We start from the raw sequence: 19697 nt of genomic DNA, 5'->3' as shown, positions 1-19697 counted from the left end.
CTCTCTCTCTCTCTCTCTCTCTCTCTCTCTCTCTCTCACACACACACACACACACACACACACACACACACACACACACACAAAAGCACAACTTGCCCAAAAGCTAATATGTTTAGCAATCTTTTTGTTTGCCTGTCTGTGATTCAACATCTCTGTATGGTGAGTAGCACTGTATCCTTTTCGTAATATTGTCATCCCAAATAATCTTTCATTCTTCATGGGAAAGGAGGAGGAAGCAGCATTTTTTGTGTCAGAGAAGAGAGAAAATTTCTACCAGGTGCACATCAGGATAGGATGTCTAAGTAAACAGACAATAGAATAGGTGTAAGACGTGGATCGAGAGAAATTACAGAAATTTTAAGAAATGCAACTATAACATATAAGCAGGCAATAATACCATTTAGAAGCCGAAGTATTCTAGAAAACTTACAACCCAAGGAAACGGAAAGAAAAGGAAAAGCATCGAATGATGCTAAAATTGTTGGAATTTGTTATAATGAAGAAACTAACTTCCACAGAATGCTGATTATAAGAAGTGTTAGATATGTCGAATGCAGCACATATGATATGAGTAATAACATAACTGCAAAAACAATGAATCTTTATTTTGAAGAATGAGGTGGGGGTTGGAATCAACTCTTAGTATCAGTACTGGTTGCAAGTTTTTAAGGAGATTGATTGTTTGATTTAATTAAGACAAAGAGCCATTTTACAACTTCATCATCATCCACAAACGGCATTAACTATCCCTTTATTGACCAACCAAGTGCAGCAAGCATGGAACTCGTTCCCCCAAACTGACATCCACCACCTGTACAACACGATGCGTGTACAGTTGCGCGCTTGCAGTCAACATTTTGGCGGTTATGCTGGTTATTAATGTACCAGCATTTCATATTCATGACAGGTTACCTTGTACTTACATTAACCCATTATCTTGTGATGTTAATCGCTTAAATATGTTAGCTACACAAATGTATTTCCAAAATGTCATTACTCTGCGTCAGTTATTATTATTTTTTTTTTTTTTCCTGTCAGAGTATATTGGTGTTGGATCTGTCAGAGGTGGGTGCCAAGGAATAGATGGGTGCTTTGACAGAAATCAGAAAGAATTAGAAGTGAGTGACACTGGTGTTTATTTAACTATAATGCAGAAAGTCCAAGTGTTCTAGAAATCCATTAGTCAGAGCCTAGTCATTATAAACAATCACAGTACAGGAAAACTATGAATAAGGCTGCTAATTCCCTCGAGGAACTCTGCTGTCAAACTGGGTGAGATCAGTGCCGCATCCTCCTTAAGCTGTCTTGGTGGTGGCGCTGCTTGTGTGTTCACCAGGAGGTGTGCCTTCAAGCCGTCCGTGGAGTGATGAGGCCTTTACACAGTTTATTGCCAACCTTGAGAGGCATTCTGCCTGGTGTGGTATCAGTAATGTATGACACCAAGAAAGGTGGGGGTGGGTCATTTGAAAAGGATATTACTATTTTCTTTCCCAATTCTTGTCCAATCCCTCTCTGATAATCTTGTCAGTATGATATTAAATCATTGTTTCTTTCCCCTACTCTTTGAACAGAAATTCTCTGCAGAACCATTGGTTGCACTTGATTCACTGTTGTCAAATCACAGTTGCACATTTAAGTTGCCAAATATATGATGAGCTCTGAATGATAGATCTGTGCTTCAGTCTGAATATGTATAGTACCAGCTGTGTTCAGAAATAGAATCATGTTTTCATTTGTTTTAAATTGTGAAATGACAATAAATAATGATAAGTTAAATATAATAGAGGATTTGTCTGTGTCATTGTCATGTTAGATCTTGTTTCTTTGGCATTCCAAAGTAAAACGTATTGGCTTTTTACATTATCATTGGCCTTTAAAATTATTGGAAATCCGAGTACAGGAACTTTACATTATTCACTGTATTGTATGAACAATGTATAAAAGAAGCCACGTTGCTTTTCTGTGTTTTATTATGAAATTGGTGCATGCCTGTGTTGTGATCTGAGTATGGTGACTTTATAGTATTTATAACTTTTAGAGTTTGAAGCTTGACTGCCTTACTTATATACAATGATTTAATAGTAAACATTCATAAGAATAGACAAGTGATATCTCTCTCTGAGTAGTACAGTGCAGAGAGGGGGAAAAAAGAAACATTTGAGGGATATTATTCTGATACTGGCAAAGGTGTACTTTCTAATGTAGAAAAATGCACAAGCTGACAAATATAAGGTAAATACACTTAGTAGGTCGATGTACATTAGCACTGTCACAGGACATGCAGTAGCAAAAGCATACCATTGTCACAAGGCATGTAGTAGCAAAAGCAATCATAATCACTGACTTAAAAAAAAAACTCTGCGTGACTAGTTTTTAATGAACAGTCTTAAAGAAGAGTTCTTTAAACATAATCGGACCACTGATGCTTCTGTGTGACTGCTTAATCCAAGCAGGCAGTTTTCCTTATCTACTGACAACTTTTAAGGTAGTTTCACTTCATAAAAAAGGATGGAAGGGATGATGTAAATAATCAGTTTCCTATTTATATTTTAAAAACAATTGAAAAAAATTGCTTACGACAGACTCATGGAATTTAAAATAAAAAACAAAGTTCTTTGCCGTGGACAACGTGAATTCAGAAATAAGTAGTCCACAGTAACTGTTACATATTAGTGCAGAAACTGCTAACACCATGAAAGAAAACTTTAACAAAAGTTGCCAGTGTCCAAAACAAGGATATGTACACTCTCTATTTATCTCTGCTAGTCATCACTCAGTTGATAACAGTACATGTTCTGTCCCTTTCTAGAGGAACGAGACTTGCTGAAGTGAGATATACACTTTGCAATCACAACTGATCATTACAAGAACTAAACTATTTACAACTTATGGAAAAATGTCTGCAAAACTAAAGAACTGTAATGTACTGAGGAACAAGTAAGATTAACAATGACACAGTCCCATGAGGCTGGTAACTTGTAGGCAGTCTCCTGCTTAGCAGCAGCTGCTGTGACAACACAATCGTCTGAGACCGAGAGGTCATAGGCAGTCTACTGGAAATGACATAGTCCCACAAGGTGATGAGCACGAGGGCAGTCACAACAAATACTGCATAGCGTTGCCCTTGGAGTGGCTGGTGGAAGGGCAGCATCGGACACGGCTCAGAACGAGGGCGGCACGGCACCAAAGCGGCTGCAGCAGCTGGTATCCATAGCAGAGATTTGAGGTGGCTGTTGGTTGCTCGGAGCTCGGTATGTAATGAGCTCTCTGTGGACAGAGCACCAACTCAAGTACATGCCTTCGGAAGGAGGCATGCGTGGTATCATATGAGTATGTGACCGTGTGGATGTAAATTAGTTCTCACAACTACAGTGCCCTGTGCTGCGACTTGCATGCCATGTAGTGGCAAGACTGGTGCCCCCAAATACTGTGGTGACTGCTGCTGGCTTGACTGCACACAGTACCTTGCTTCTTCCGTTTACAAATAACCTCCTACGTGAGGCAGGGCCCATAATTTGCCTGCAAAACATACGTGTAAGTGTGGTGGCAGAAATATGCAGGAGGCAGCCCTGCATCATCAACAATACAGAAACAAAATTTTAAAATAATGGTTGCAAAGCAATTTTAAATGGATGATCTGAAAGGAAAACCACATAATGATACGAATATAATAGAGGGAAACAGTCCACGTGGGAAAAATATATCTAAAAACAAAGGTGATATGACTTACCAAACGAAAGCGCTGGCAGGTTGATAGATACACAAACAAACACAAACATACACACAAAATTCAAGCTTTCGCAACCAACTGTTGCTTCATCAGGAAAGAGGGAAGGAGAGGGAAAGACGAAAGGATGTGGGTTTTAAGGGAGAGGGTAAGGACTCATTCCAATCCTGGGAGCGGAAAGACTTACCTTAGGGGGAAAAGAGGACAGGTATACACTCGCGCGCGCGCGCACACACACACACGCGTTTACAAATGTCTGCTTGTGACTGTGTATGTGCGGATGGATGGGTGTGTGTGTGTGTGTGTGTGTGTGTGTGTGTGTGTGTGTGTGTGTATACCTGTACTTTTTTCCCCCTAAGGTAAGTCTTTCCGCTCCCAGGATTGGAATGACTCCTTACCCTCTCCCTTAAAACCCACATCCTTTCGTCTTTCCCTCTTTCCTGGTGTAGCAACCGTTGGTTGCGAAAGCTTGAATTTTGTGTGTTTGTTTGTGTATCTATCAACCTGCCAGCGCTTTCATTTGGAAGTCACATCATCTTTGTTTTTAGAAAAACACATAATTTTATATTTAAATTTTGCAGTAATAAAAAAAAAAGGGTATGGAATACTATCATCCTTGCTTGTATTCGGTCCTTGATTTAGGGTCTCATTTTTGGGGAACTTGTAAGCAACTATCCATATTTCAGTATTGCAAAAGAGACCCTTTGCAATCATTACTGGATGCAAACCTAGGGAGTCATGTAAATCACTCATTATGATCTCAGCTACTCCTCCACCATGTATCTACATTGTTGAATCTCTTCTGTTCTTTGAGGTAAGTGTAATAGATATGAGCATCCTACTGCTGTATTCAGAACATGTCCCTCTGTCAGGAAGGTATGTTTCATGTGGAAGTATATCTTAATCACAGACTTATAAGTAATATAACAGCAATTATTGAGGTAAAAATCTTCAGTTTTATGTTTACAGCATTTCCACTTTTACTCAGGTAATAAATCTTTGAACGTGTATTATGTCACCTCTAATTGTATTCATATGCTCATGTTTACACATATAACTGTTTATGTTGGAGTATTGTAAAAACTACACTTTTGTCCAGTTTTGAATGGATTCTTTTCTTGCATAGATGCAGTAGGTCATACAGTGCAACACAGCAATCTTTGTATGTTAGACTGGTGTTCCTCAGTTGTGAATACTTGGTTCCTTCTAGACATTTTTTGTAAATTTTTCTTATTTTGGTAAGATTAATGTGAGATCAATCACTTTTACCACATTCTCAATCTGTTGCAGGTACCACCAGCCCTTACGGCTCGCCCACCACGAAAAAATTGTTCACCAAAGAACCCAGACAAAAAAGTTAGTGGGTCTAAGAATCCAAATGGTCCTGATAAAACGGAACAAGGTAAGAAATATTTGTAAGAATTTTCATCCGGTATGTCGAGATATTTCATTGCATCACAGTTGTACTCTTCTTGTGAATCAGTACAACTACATGTAAGCTTGATTGTAATTTATTAATCACCAAAACTTTCGAAGTGTGTTGCATAAAGTTTCTACAGAAGGGCTCAGGAAATCCTTTTTTAGATTGTCATGTATGGTGAGTGAAACATAGTTTGTGTAAAACAGCCACCCTTGTTGAAATTTTCTATTGAAGACCTTGTCATTTTTCTGAAGATACAGCACATACACCGAAAGAGTGGGAAGTGATATTATCGTTCTTTTTTCCTTATTATTGAAACTTAGCCACTTTCAGTTATTACGCGTTTCACAGTACAAGCGAAAGCATTGCCTTTTTTCCATTTCAGATACATGCAGGTAAGCACCAGTGATAAAAAAAAGTCATGCGAGGCCATTATAAACAAACCTGTCAGTATCTATATGTTTCAAAATATACCAATCAGTGAAAGTTACCTATTTTGTTCAGTGCATCATACCCTTCATAAGGTTGGGTGTCATTGTTAGCCATAAATAGTATGGTAAAGTGATGATGAATTTTGAGCCTTTGCTAAGAAAATTTTCTCATCGTTAATTTCACAAAAGTGAGGTGAAAGAAAAACTGTAGAAATGAGGAGGCAAGTCTAGAGAAGAAGATTTTCTTCTGCATTTAAATGCCAGGTTACTAGAGTTCTCAGCCTGATAGCTACAGCTTCATACTACACATTGTAATGAATAAATCTCAAATTAACAGTTCTGACTTAGTGTTGTGATCACTATTTGCAGATCCAATTACATATTTTTAAATGTGTTATTAATTCAGAAAGTTACCTACTTGAGCTTCACAAAAGAACATCAGAAATATCTGTTCGCAAATTCCAGGGTTTTGAGGACGAAACAAACAGTTGTTAAAAGGCCATTCTGACCACTCAATTCCATTTGGAAGGGAAAGATTAATATGTGCCCTTTTCTTCTTGACAACATCTCTGGTTAACAACACATCATATGTCTACACAAGCTGCTAAATTAATTAATGTTGGTGGTATCATCTTTTTTTTAATCTGTGTTTTGAAGGGAAATTAACAATAAAGTAAATCAAATAATTATCTTTTTCTGTTCTCAGAAAATTAGTAGAGTAATAAGTTCATTTCAGAGTTTCGTTTCAACAAGTTCCTTTCATGTCATCTTGGCAGGGTATCTATTCTGCGGTTCAAGACAGAATAGAAATAAGAGTGCATGAAAATCGACTGTTTGCGGCAATAACATATCGGAATTTGCCAGTTGGTTTGTGTGACTAGAACACCAGCAAGGGACATTGTAACACTACAGGTACTGTTCTGTCCCTCCCTGTCTGTTGGATGCCATACTTAACATTCCTAGTACCTGGTGACATTACATGCAAGTTCTATCATTTCCTAATACACTATCCATCGGTGACACTGATTTAAATGTTTGTTATTGACCCACATATGGAATAATGTGGCAGTCTGTTGTATTTCAGTTGTCTGCTGAAGCTACAGTGTTGTGCAGTGTTTCTTATCTCGTATCACATGGCATCTGTATCATGTTTCCATGACCTACTGCAATTTTCAAACTGTGGAATAGAATGACTTTGGTTGTGTAAGTAGATACTTAATATATAACACTCTTTTATGTATCATACTTTCATTCAGCCTTGCGTGTGGTGCTGAAGACAGTTATATGTTGACAAACACTCACAATATACAGAATTGGCATCACTGCTTCATGAAATTAACATAGGTGTTTCTTTGCCTGATTTTACTTGTACGTATGGTATATTATCTGTCGAACTATCTAAAATTGAACAATGTAATTAACTCTCTCACTGCTTGTGGAGGCTCCAGTATGAGTAAATTACAGCCTACTTCCCATACTCTTGGAGGCTGTCTCTCCACTTGGAGACGGCAGCTCCACTGACTCTAAGGTTGATATCATTGTTGGTTTGAACTGAACTTCGTGCACCTTCATAAACTCTCTCGAGTAATTGGGTTCATAATATGTTCCCCACGTATTCTTACTAAATTTTATTTATTATGAATTTATATACTGTGGTATCTTTTTATGATAACTGAGAAGTTTCCTTTGTTTTGGGTTTCTAAGTCATTAAGATTTTTAAATATGATTATATTCAAGTTGTTACCTGGTTGAAGGTTGAGGCCGCTGCATACATTACCAACAGCACCGTCTTCTTTCCCCAGTGGACTGTCTGTTGGTCCAGATCCTGCTGCCTACCATTTCAGTGGCAACAGAAGCTTGCTCTATAAGTGACTTTTGAAGGTGATTTAACTCAGGTCAACAGTTTTTTAATAAAAATGCTAGGAATGTGCCATTTATAATTGAAGCATCACAACAGTACAGACCGATAGTGCACTCATTGTGTGGCCATTACCCTACTTCCTGTATTCCAACTGCTGACACTCTCGCTTCCAAGCACATGCAGTTGGCCTGCTGTGTGGGATTCTAGAAAATGAAAGACGTTGTCAGAACATTTTGGCTGAATTTTTGTGCGGATTTCACCAGTGCAATTCACCAAGGAAGCCTGCATTTGTATGTACAGTTATCTGTTAATTTACTATCATGTACATGATCAGAGTTGAAATAGCTGTTTGTTATACCACAAAGATTAGAGAATCATTTGGTATTTCCTATTCAGGAATGTGCAATCCATCATAGCTTAGTATATGTATGGTTCGTCCTGCATCATTTAAGTGAGTCAAACAATACTCATTTCTGACAAAAGTATATTCATTTATCAATTTCTTTACTTTCGGTTGCACAGCTGCTAGGAAGTTGTTAAAGTTTGGAGACAGCCCTGCAGGGAAGTGAGCTTTAATCAAAAATAAAAACTTGCTGGTACATCACATAATTTTTTATTTATTTGTCAGATAGGACAAAAGCATCTATGCGCTGGAAAGTTTACTAATATTTGAGTTGCTATTTTACCTCATACTGCTGGGAAATCTCACTTACCATCGTTGGCTATTCAATGGCATTTATATTACAATGAAGATTCTGTGCTTATTTCTCTCATTTACCATCTTTGGCTATACAATGGCATTTATATTACAATGAAGATTCTGTGCTTATTTCTGGACTGTGATGGCATGCCACTTTACAGCATCTACTTGTAAACTGAAATGCAAGTGACAACATTTATATAATTATCATTATTTAAGAATTAAAATAGAAACTGATGGAGGCAAGTTTTGCTGTATGCACTATTCATTTTGATATTGTTCCCTTCAATCACACGCAGTGGCGATAGGTATAGATTGTCTTGTTATGAAGTGATATTTGATTTGGTTTTTTTTTTATGCTTATGTAGTTCACATTTGTTTCTCTCCTTGTCTATCGAATGAAAGTAAATGAACCGTGTTTCAGATAGTGATTTTAATTAACTTCGTTTCTTGAGACCTGAGTTTCTCCTGGTGTAAGCAGTGTTCAAATAACTTATGGAATTGCAGCCAGGTGACATCGTCAACAAGCACTGATACTTCGACATGAGCGCACCCTGCCAATTTCAAGGCATATCTACAACAAGTAAGTGCTCTGGAAGTGAATTTAAAACCTTGGTTTTCAGGGAAACTCTGGAAACATAACATTTCCACACACTGTAAACACTAGCGCCATCACAAACTAATGGTGATCGATGTCAGAAGTACTTATTACAAGGAGTGTGTGAATGTTACCTTTCTGGAGTTTCTCTGAAAACCGAGGTTTTAAAATCCATTGCACAGCAATTACATGCCCCAATTATGCCTTGAAAATGGCAGGGTGTGTTCCTGTTGAAACATGGACAGTTGTCAATGATATCACCCTTGCATTCCTGTAAATTATTTGCACTTCATTTCTTATTTTGCAAATTTCATGTCTTTCTATAGTGCAGATGGTTAGTCATTTTGTTTGGACTGAAACACACTAATCACTATCACATAGATGCATGCCTTTAGGAGGAAGATTGCAATTATAAAACACTCATAAAATTGCATTCATGCTCATCAGGTAAGTTTGAAGAAGGACATGGTTACATCAGGTTGCATTTCAAATTACTTTATTCTGGACTACCAGTTTTGGGCACGGTCCATTCTCAAGTGCATCTATAGCAACAGATGTGGATACATCGCCCTTATCTCATCAATAAATAAATAAAATAAAATAAAATTCATGTGCCCTCCGTATTTGTGCATAGCATGGTCAAGAGTGTTCATCTTGAAATGTGTAGCTATAAATTGCACTTAGACACATTTGTTCATAGAACTGACATGTGACATTTGAAAACGAGTCTTTCCTGCTGGATTGGCTATGATTGGTATCCACAAGTTCTTGTTCCCCATTACTGCTTAAGTCTCTGTATGTATCTGTTGGTGACAGTTCTTCATTTCTGATGATATCGTTGGCAATTTGGCATTTAAAAATATGGTGGCAATGTCTATAATGGAAACATTTAAAGGAAGTATGCAGGGTACTGGTACCTGTAACAGTCAAGTGGTTCAGATGGCATATTGCATTTGAGTCATATTGCAGAAGGATTGGTTGTTGGCAGATGAGGGGCTGAGCATGCAGCCCAAGGTAGATTGGTAGCTGAATGGTGAACAAGCACATTTCAGTGTGTGAAGAAGATTCCACGTGAAGAACTAACTCATTCCATGACAGTGTGGGCGTGATTACATATGTGTTATCCCAATGGTACAGTCATTTATCTTGCCTTAAATGCCCAATATTGACCAACAACACAGGCTCTGCAATGTCTCTGGATTTCACATTTCCCACCACACCATGGTTTGTTAGCTTTGAGAGATTTCTCTTATATTTCGTGATGGGTCAACTGCATCCAACGGTGTGAATGTGACACATACATTGCTGAATGTGGTATTTTGCTTACCAGGATTGACCAAGAACCATTGAGATAATATATGGTCATAGGTGAGTCACAGAGTATACTGGAGAGGTGCCATAGGGACATATGTCAGGCATGTCAATATTTTGGAAATGAACTGACATGATATGCCAGTATTCTCACCGGGAACTGGAATAGCATCATATTACGTGGTTGTGCACCAATGGAGGTGTTCCCCTAGATACTGTAACAGGTGTGGTCCATGGCAATGACATCTTCCAGTTACAGGTCCACTTTTTTGTGGCCTGGTAGTTATCTGATGAATAGGATACTATAGTGTGCATAAATAAGACTCTAAGAATAGCCACCCTGACATTGCCATCACAGACCATTGCTGACCTTCAGATGAGTCTCGTCCAGATTGGGAGTGTTGTTGCAAACCATGCTGAATACATCATCTATAGTTTGGGGAGCCATTGTGTTTCCTTGATTGCCATGTGAGTGTATCACAACCCATATTGAGGTTGTGCATGCCGTCAGCAGAGGGCTGCTAAATATGGTAAGTACCACCATGCCCAATTGCCTATTATCTAGTATATATTGAGTATTTATCACTGTGTCTTGTATCATAGCAGTTCCACAACACTGTTCATGCACGTTACCACCATATCTCGTGTTTTACAAGTCCAAAAATCCCTTAATGTATGGACTTAAGTGTGTGTGTGCACACATGAGTGCAAAAAGTTAGTGAAGGTATTTGTACTGCTCTAGATAACATTTTGATTTTAAAGTTTAAACACACACACACACACACACACACACACACACACACACACACACACACACACACACACCATTTCAAAATTTAATGTATATAAAAATATTGTAGTCTTTTATTTCAGGTAAAAGTAACAAAACTAGAAGTAATTTGGAAAATATTAGGAAATGAATAAAGATAAGTTTGTCAGAGAATTGGGGTGAGTAGTTACTAAGATGAAAATTAAGAAAGGTTCTTGAACAAAAATAGGTACAAGGAACCAAAAGAAACATGAAACTTCATAGTTTCATCCAAATATTGAGTTCTCTTGAATCTATACGCAGACAGGTTTCCCAACATTGACAGTGTTAAACTTATTCCTTCCATTACTTATGTTACACACTGGACTTTTGCACTATTGGTGAGATGAGAGCTGAAAGCTGAATGCAAAATGCCCTATATTTTGAATTTCGTAGTGGTGGTGGTGGTGGTGGTGGTGGTGGTGGTGGTAGTGGTAGTAGGAGAAGAAGAAGAATGAGGTAAAATGTGGAGCACGCTGTGGACTATAGGAAGGGCTAAGCAGTCTAATTTATTGACTATAAAATTTTTTCCTCTTTTTATCAGTAGGCTGGAATATTCCTCAGTTATCCATGGTTTTTCTCCTATCCACATTTACCTCAGTAATGAATAGTGGTGTCCTTTTGTGCCATCATTTTATTTCTGTCTTCATTACATTCCACTCATCTAGTTGCTGCCTCAGAGAATTTGTGATTCATCTAATTCTGTCAGTAATTTTTAGTTTTCGAATTCATCATATACCCATTTTTCTTTTTCTTTAGCGCACTGATTGTGACTGCTAGGTTATAATTGAGTCTAATTTCTGCACTAGTGTATGTTTTGTGGTATGGTATTTGATTTGTAGATATTTATCTAAGTATGATACAGTTCTGTTAATATGTTTCTGTGCCTCCTGGTTCTTTTTAAGTACACATTTTTCTGTGGTTTTGGAAGAGGATGTTTACTCCAAGTAAGTGAAACCTACTGCATAACTCTTTAAACATCCCTCATTTCTCATTTATTTCCTGTAGCCCATACTGTGATCATTCATGTACCTGGCAGAGAAGGTTAAGAATACCAGCCTTCCTCATGGAGTTTCAACGAAGCTCGCAATTTGCAGCATTGTCCCCAGAGCAGATCATGGTCTCTTGGTTGTGAGTCAAATGGAAGACTTGAATCAGAGACTTTAAGTTATGCCATAAGGTTGAGAACTGTAGGATCCCCCTAAATGGATCAGGTGTGCACTACCCATCAGAGGCTGCTGCCCAGGTAGCGGATTGTGTGTGCGGGGTGCACACTTTTTTTTTTTTAGTTAGGTGGTTCCATCCCATTCAGATGATAATAATAACTGGAGGAAACCCAGAAATATCAGTGTAAGATCCAAAAAAGTGCGCCCTGCAGGTGACTATATTATGCAGAGCATTTGCAGTGAAATGCCAGAGTTTGAAGCTCTCCTAAAAGGCAGGCACAGAAAGCTGGTTATAACTGGATGTTGACAGTGTGACATTTTTGGGATAAAATTTAAATGTATACCAAAAGGCTAGACTAATGGGAAATTGCACAGTAGACAAGAAACTCAAATCCACCAAGATAGAAATTGACTGCTTGCTAGATTGTTTGGGCAAAACTCAGTATCAAGGATGAGCATAAAATTGTAGTTGGATCCTTGTGTTGATCACCAGTCTTATCTCCTGATGTTGCCAAAAACTGTTGCATCATGTGTGACATTTTAATTTACTACTTCCTTGCTACTAATTCTGTTCACAACAAATTTTACAGACTGTATCCAAATCTGCTGCTGAATATATCTACAAAATTACATCATTGTTCAGTACACAGTTCAGGAGATATGATGTCATAAACATTAAGCATAGGGTCAGATGCTGCATGGTAAGGGTGTGGGTGCACAGCTGTAAGTAAATACCTGGGCAACACCAGGTTTCTCCACTACTGTACTGTAAAAGTGTTCTCAAAGAAGAGCTTATAACATCAACCAACCATCTGTAATGACTGTCATTCTATACTTCTACTCATCTCCTCATTTGTCCACGACTGCAGGAAACTGTATGGGATTCATGGATCTGCCATGCTGCTGAAAGTGTCAGTTGTGAAAATATTGTGCACTAGTGTTATTCACAGGAACTGAAACTCTGCAAGTATCTCAGTTGTCAACCCACCAGCAGTAAAAACCTGATAACAGTGGACTTCATACGTGCATTTTTTCATGCTTTAGTGAGATGATATAAGCTATTCAATAAAGTGGGGTTAATTAAACTTCACACTATTTGAAGAAATACATTGGATAGCGGTCTGATGATTTGTAGGGAAAAGAAATTGAAAGAAAAGCTCACTAATGATGATGAAGTCTCAGTGAAACGACATTGTATTCCAGCATGTTTTGCACTAAAGTGGTCCCAAAAATCCCATACTTAGATATGTAGATTCTGTTTAATGACATATTTGCATCTCAAATAGTTCTTTTTCATGGTGTCCAAGAAAAATATGTGTGGCTAACTGAAAGTTTATAAATGAAAGGTTATGGTTAGTGATATTCCGTCCTCAAAGTGGTTTTATCCACCTGCGTAATTCACATATATAACTAGAAACACATTGTGGCTTTATCTTATGTCTCTAACATTTATTCAGTGCTGCGACCATCACTGTATTTATTTAGTCAGATATTATAAAGTTGTTATTATAGTGGAAAGATAGGAAGGGAACAACGTAAAAAAATTAGCATATACAACCAGTCACATGGAACAACCTAATGAAGCGGAAATGTATCTGTGGGTATTTGTGTATGGCTGTATGTACTATAGCAGAATGTTACCAGGGTCTTTGAGAACAGTATGAGTCTTTGTTTATGTGAACATAAACTGAAGAACCAAAGTATTATGACCACTACACAAAGGAAAATACAAATTGAACAGATACATATGAGGATTCACTCTAGTGATTATAAGGGCCGCAAAAGGGAAATTTCAGTAACACACGTTGAAAATGGTGGAGTTTGTCATTTGTTTGCATACTACTGTTGTGAGCGTCTGTGGAAAGTTGTTAATGGACATTGAAACCACAAGGTGCCAACAAGCATTGGACATCCACGACTCATCAAAGAATGTTGAGTTCGGAGGCTTGCCCACTCTGTAAAGTAGAATAAGCAGCAATCTGTGGTAGATTGGATAACAGAGTGCTATGCTGGTGCAGGCACAAATGTTTTGGAGCACAACACTCAGTACACATTATTGAACATGTGGTTCTGTAGCAGACAGTCTGTTCATGTTCCCCTCTTGTCCCAACTACATTTCCAGTTACAATTGCAGTGACCATGAGATCATCAAGATTGGGCCATGAGTCAGTGGAAATGTGTCATCTAGTTGAAGGACTTACATTTCTTGTTAAACCAGGTGGATGGTCCGGTTCTGATACACCATCCCTCAGGCAATGGGCTGCTTGAAACATGCACCACTCCACAGATGCAGGCCAATGGGCTACAGTGTTGTGCTTTGGGGACATTCATTTGGGCTTCTGTGAGATATGCAGTGTAATTGAAGATATCCTAACAGCTGTAGACTGTGTAAACATTATTGTGGACCACATGCATCCCTTCGTGCTTGACGTTTTCCCCGACAGTGGTGGAATTTTTGCAGCAGGATAACTGCCTGTGTTATAAACTCAAGATCGTGGCACAGTGATTTGAGAAGCATGATAATGAACATGCATAGAACTCTTGGCCATCAAATTTTCCTAATCTGAACACAATGGAACACATCTGGGATGCTATCAGGTGCCAGCTCCACACGTACAAAATACTGGCCCGTAATTTAAGGGAATTATGTAAACATTGCATAGATAGCTGGTGCCACGTGCCTGTGGAAATCTTACCAAGGACTTGTTGAATCCACACAATGTAGAATCGCTTCTGCATTTCATTCCAAAGTTGGACCAACATGCTGTTAAGCAGGTGATTATAATGTTTTGGCACATTAGGGTATAAAGGTGTGTACATTGTACTAAAGCTGGAAGAAGAAGGGATGCTCGAAAGTTAATTATCTTGTAAGGGCCTTAGTGTGTTATGGAGCAATTCACTACTCACCTGCAGCTGAGTGGATACCTAACATCATTTTTGTGTATTATGAAACTACTTGTATGAGCTTACAGTGATATACTATGAAAGTTAAGGGAAAACGAAATGTGCTTGGTGCTTTCTGCAGCTAGTCCAGATCTTCATAAAGTGCCAGAGATTAGGTAAGTAAGAACTCAAGTTAGATTTACAGACCTTACAGGAAATTACTTTTGATTTTTCTCATGTAATGTTTATAAAGATTGATGAATTGTCATTCCACAAGGTAAGTGTTTTAGTTCTGCTCTTTTGCTTAATATTTTGACAAATGTGTTGATCCAGTATTCCACAAATAAGTTTTGTGTTTTTTATGGTAAAAGTCAGAGACCTCTCTTCATTGTGGGAGGCAGTAATAAGTGTTTGCTTATTTATCTAGTATCATTATCATAATGTCATAGTCATATAATATGAAACTAAATTTGTCTTCATTGATTCTTGCATCATGAAACTGCATGGTATATATATTTTCCTCACAGTGCACCTCAGTAATAATTGAGTTACCAGTACATGTTTTCCTGAATAAAGAACGTTTAATTCAAAAAATTTGAATCTAATGGCCGTACAGGCCAAATTCATGTGTAACTACCAGCCAGCAATTAAAAATGTGTTGTTGGCACATAATTCTGCAAACCTCAATATACAGGGTGGTTATAATTAAACTTTTGCTACTTGAACCATTGTAGACTGAAAACTATGTACCACTCAGGTACCCAAATTTATAGGAATGATGATCAGACTGTGTGCTGCAGGATAAGTGTTGTTTGTAGTGGTTGTGTCATAACTTGCCATTAGATGCTAGAACTGGTATGGCAGTGTCAGGTTGAGACACAATCATTACAGTTGCAGACAGTCAACATGGGTCTCAACAAGGTGAGCAGGGCTTTACTTGTAAAGATGTTTTATCAAAACAACAGTAATAGTTCTGCTGCTCTTCGAGAGTATCCGCACCAGGGTTGAAGCTTGTGATTCAGAAGTGTGAATCAGCTGGTGATTTGGGAATTGCTTCCAGGAGAGGCTGATGGCCAATTACGCCACAAATTGTTGAAGTTACGGTTGCCATGGCTGAGAATGCTGGCCACAATGTGCGATCTTCAAGTAGTACACGAGTTTTGTCATCAGAGCTGAACATTCTACAGTCCATCATTGTTTTGCGCAACTGTAAAGCAATAAATAATGTGATTCTTGGCTGTCATGGATGCAGATGGCCATCACATTGACCGATGTTTGTAACCTGGAATGTAAAAATGTTAAGCAACTAAAAAAATGTTATACTCTGATGTGGAAATTAAAATTTGCTTCTTTCATTACTGCTTCTGTTCCATATGTCCTTTCAAATGTTTCCACGAGTGGTCCTGTGACGAGTTGTCATTCGAGTCCCTCTCAAGTAGCGAAAGTGTGATTATAATTACCCCGGACACTCATCATTGAATGGTTGACTTACATTGCAGAGAGTGAGAGAGAGAGAGAGAGAGAGAGAGAGAGAGAGAGAGAGAGAGAGAGAAAAGAATTCAAGCATATTCATTGTGATAAATAGCTTAGTCACATCTTATTTAGTTACCGACATAATCTTGTCTTCACATTCTTTCACCTTGACTGTCGTCTTACAAGTTGTCTAATATTGTGCTATTGTCTCATTACGATACGTAACTGCTAACATTATTCTTTGTTGTTGAGAATATGATATGGTATACTTTACTCTGTTCAAGATTCTTTAAACAGCTTAAAAACGAGTTCTGTGACTTAATGTTAGTTCTGGAGAAGATATTTCACCTTATAACTGAATACCTTAATCAACTTTTTTTTTAATTTTGAGATGATTTTCAACTCAATTAAGATGTAAATGGTCATTACCACTTTCTCACCATTGAGAGGAGAACTGTTCTAATGAACAGACCTATATTAATACTTACCTAGACATATCTCCTTGGCACATTTGTTCCTCACAGTTTTCTCGTATGATTATATTTTATCTTACGTGAGTTTATCTGTTCATTGCTTATTAGTGATACAAAAAAAAAACCAACTGTTTCAATAATTTTACTTTATAGTGTAGAAAGTGAACATTGCAGACATGTAATTCACTTTATCTGTGATTTTTTGTAGTGCCCTGTGTCATATTTAACAGTAAGAAGGAAGTCATATGTAGAAAATATAAAATGGTAACCTCCTTTTCAATCACTGAACTGTCATTCAGTATATTTTTTACACTTTCAAGCTGTGCCATCATGAAAAATTTGAAGATGAAAGACAGTAAAACAAAGGTTGGTAAGATTTTATTCCACATCTTGTGGTGAATCGGTGCCACACACATGATTCAGTCATCATGTATTTTACAGAATCCAAGAATGCATTGGAATCAGTTCGTAAATGGACATATGCGTTTACTGTGATATTATCTCAGTGAATTTACTTGTGGCGCCATCCAATGTTATGTGTAGAGATTTGCTCCATACTCAGGTATCACTCATAAATTAGAGGTATCAGTCACAATTAGTTGCTCATTGGCACAGTTTGACTTTAACACTGAAATATTATGTCTCAAACAACTGAACTGGCGAACTCAAAGACTGGTAGTGGAGGACGCGATGCCTACTTAGGGAAATGTAATGGATCTCCATTTTTTTGTCCTTGTGTTTTCAGCTACTGTTAAGAAGAAATCATTGTATTTAGTGACCAGGGATCAAAATTTAACCTCATCTGTTTCGTTGCTACTGTCATCAAGGAGATGAATATTGTTTACATTACTGGGTTAATTCATTTTGTGCCTAATAATGCTCCAAATGGTCTTTGGTACATTTATGGGATTTTGAATTCTGTTTGTGTAGTGCATGATTTTTACATTTTTTATGGTATGGTGAAATATTGCAGAGTAATACTCGGAGTGCAGCTTCACATATTGATTGCAATTAGTCTTCCACATTAAATAAAACTCGCTCTTCCTGGCATGAGATTTTTTTTTTTTTTTCCACTCATTCCCCCAACACTGTAATTGTCAATTAATCTTTGTAAGGGAAAGCTCGATCCTTAGTGAAATAAGAATTATTTTTTGGAAATAACTTAATTTCTCATCTAGTGTGCACTCTCGGTGGAACCTCTTGCTATTCTACGTCCAGCAAATTCTCCCTGAATACTTTGTCTGCATTGGCATTTACTACTCAAAGAAACTATCCTTTTCTACTTAGTTCTCTGTTTCTGATGACCCGATTCATTAGACCATAATCAAGTTGTCCTTTTTCAGCTGAATATGTACTTCTTTTCAGTGATGGTTTCAACATCGACGGTGCACCTAAACAAATAAAACTGTCGTCTCCGATTAAAGCGCCCTTGTCGAGTCTTTTTGCAGAAATTCTAGGGCAGCGCAAAATCCATTCCCTACTGCAGGTCATATGAGAAATGCCCCATTTGCGCTCTTCGGAGAAAAGTCTGCTTGGAGAAATGCCAGTAGCGTTGCGCGGCGGGGCGGCGCGAGTGGGGGTCGGCCGAAGTGGGATGACACATAAGGACCGGGTGCGAGGGGGAAGCCGGTGGCGGCGGCTGTGGCTGCGGTCAGGTCAGGGGACGCGGCGGCAGCAGCAGCGGCGTGTTGATCCCACGCTGGCCTTATCGATCAGAGCGCGGCGCGCGCAACGTACCCCCACTCCGCCTCGCCAGGCCACGTGAGGCTGCGCTCCTCGACTCTCTCTCTCTCTCTCTCTCTCTCTCTCTCTCTCTCTCCGGACAGCTTCCTGTAGCCAGGCTCCACCAAAAGCTGCTTACTCAGCCGGACAGCCGCTGAATATAGGTCGTCCAGCAGGTAACTAGTGGAAAAACAAGGGCTTGTTCCTCGAAGCCATTGACGTTACTGTGTTGAGGTTTACACGCAATAGTCGGTCAAAAAGTAAGAACAGTCCACTGTAGCTTGAGAGTAGTAGATTCCGTCTTCTTAAGGCGTGTGTCGATTAGCGAGTAACTTCCGCAGAGAACCTCTACAAGCAGTTGCTGAGATGGTTACGCTAGAATAAAAACTTACACATGTTTATTTCTGTAAGTCGCTTCAGAAGTTATTTTCAAGAGCTTGTTGCAACATTATCCGGTAAGTCACAACGCAGATGAAAGTTATTTTGAGTGATCTTGACAGACGGTCACTGAGCAGGATTGTGGCGAAAAATAAGAGCACGACGGCAGCAACTCACTGCAGAACTGAATGTCGCATTTGCGAACTCCGTCAGCACCAAAACAACACAAAAGGATCTCCATAAGCAAGAAATTGTAGAGCGAGCTGGAATTCCAAAGCCACCCATGAGTAACAGGGAAACGTAGTGACGAAGCCATAAATCCTTGAGTATGGAGCAATGGAAGAAAGTCATTTGGTCGGAAGAGTCATGTTTCACACTGTTTCCAGCTTCTGGACGAGTTTACCTCCCAAGAGGGAATCAAGGTTGGGTTTGGTGATGGTTTGGGCAGCCGTATTGTGGTATTCCATGGACCTCGCGGTTTTTCTGCGAGATCGTTTTATCACCATGGATTATAAGACCATTTTGGCTGATTAGGCCCACCCTATCTACAACGATTGTTCGCCAACGGTGACACTGTGTTCCAAGAGGATAGCTCGCATCGACCAGGATTGGTTTTGTGAGCTCGAGGATGAATTGTCGCATCTCTCCTGCCACCACAGTCACCAACTCTCCATATTATTGAGCCTTTCTGGTCTACTTCGGAGAGAAAGGTGCGTGATCGCTATCCTCCTCCATCGTTGTTACCT

General features: G+C 38.7%; 1 protein-coding gene across 1 annotated transcript in view; it reads left to right on the top strand.

The window, feature by feature from the left end:
- LOC126416723 (protein piccolo) overlaps positions 1–19697 on the top strand; it is a 645122-nt gene that overhangs the window by 134387 nt on the left and 491038 nt on the right. Inside the window, exon 9 of the mRNA XM_050084537.1 lies at positions 5018–5129. Within this exon, the coding sequence (XP_049940494.1) occupies positions 5018–5129 (112 nt within the window). The remainder of the gene's footprint in view (positions 1–5017; positions 5130–19697) is intronic.

The sequence above is a fragment of the Schistocerca serialis genome, chromosome 8, assembly GCF_023864345.2.
Source record: "Schistocerca serialis cubense isolate TAMUIC-IGC-003099 chromosome 8, iqSchSeri2.2, whole genome shotgun sequence".
NCBI lineage: Eukaryota > Metazoa > Arthropoda > Insecta > Orthoptera > Acrididae > Schistocerca > Schistocerca serialis.
Note: the sequence above shows the minus strand (reverse complement) of the source record. Positions and strands in the feature narration are given on the sequence as shown.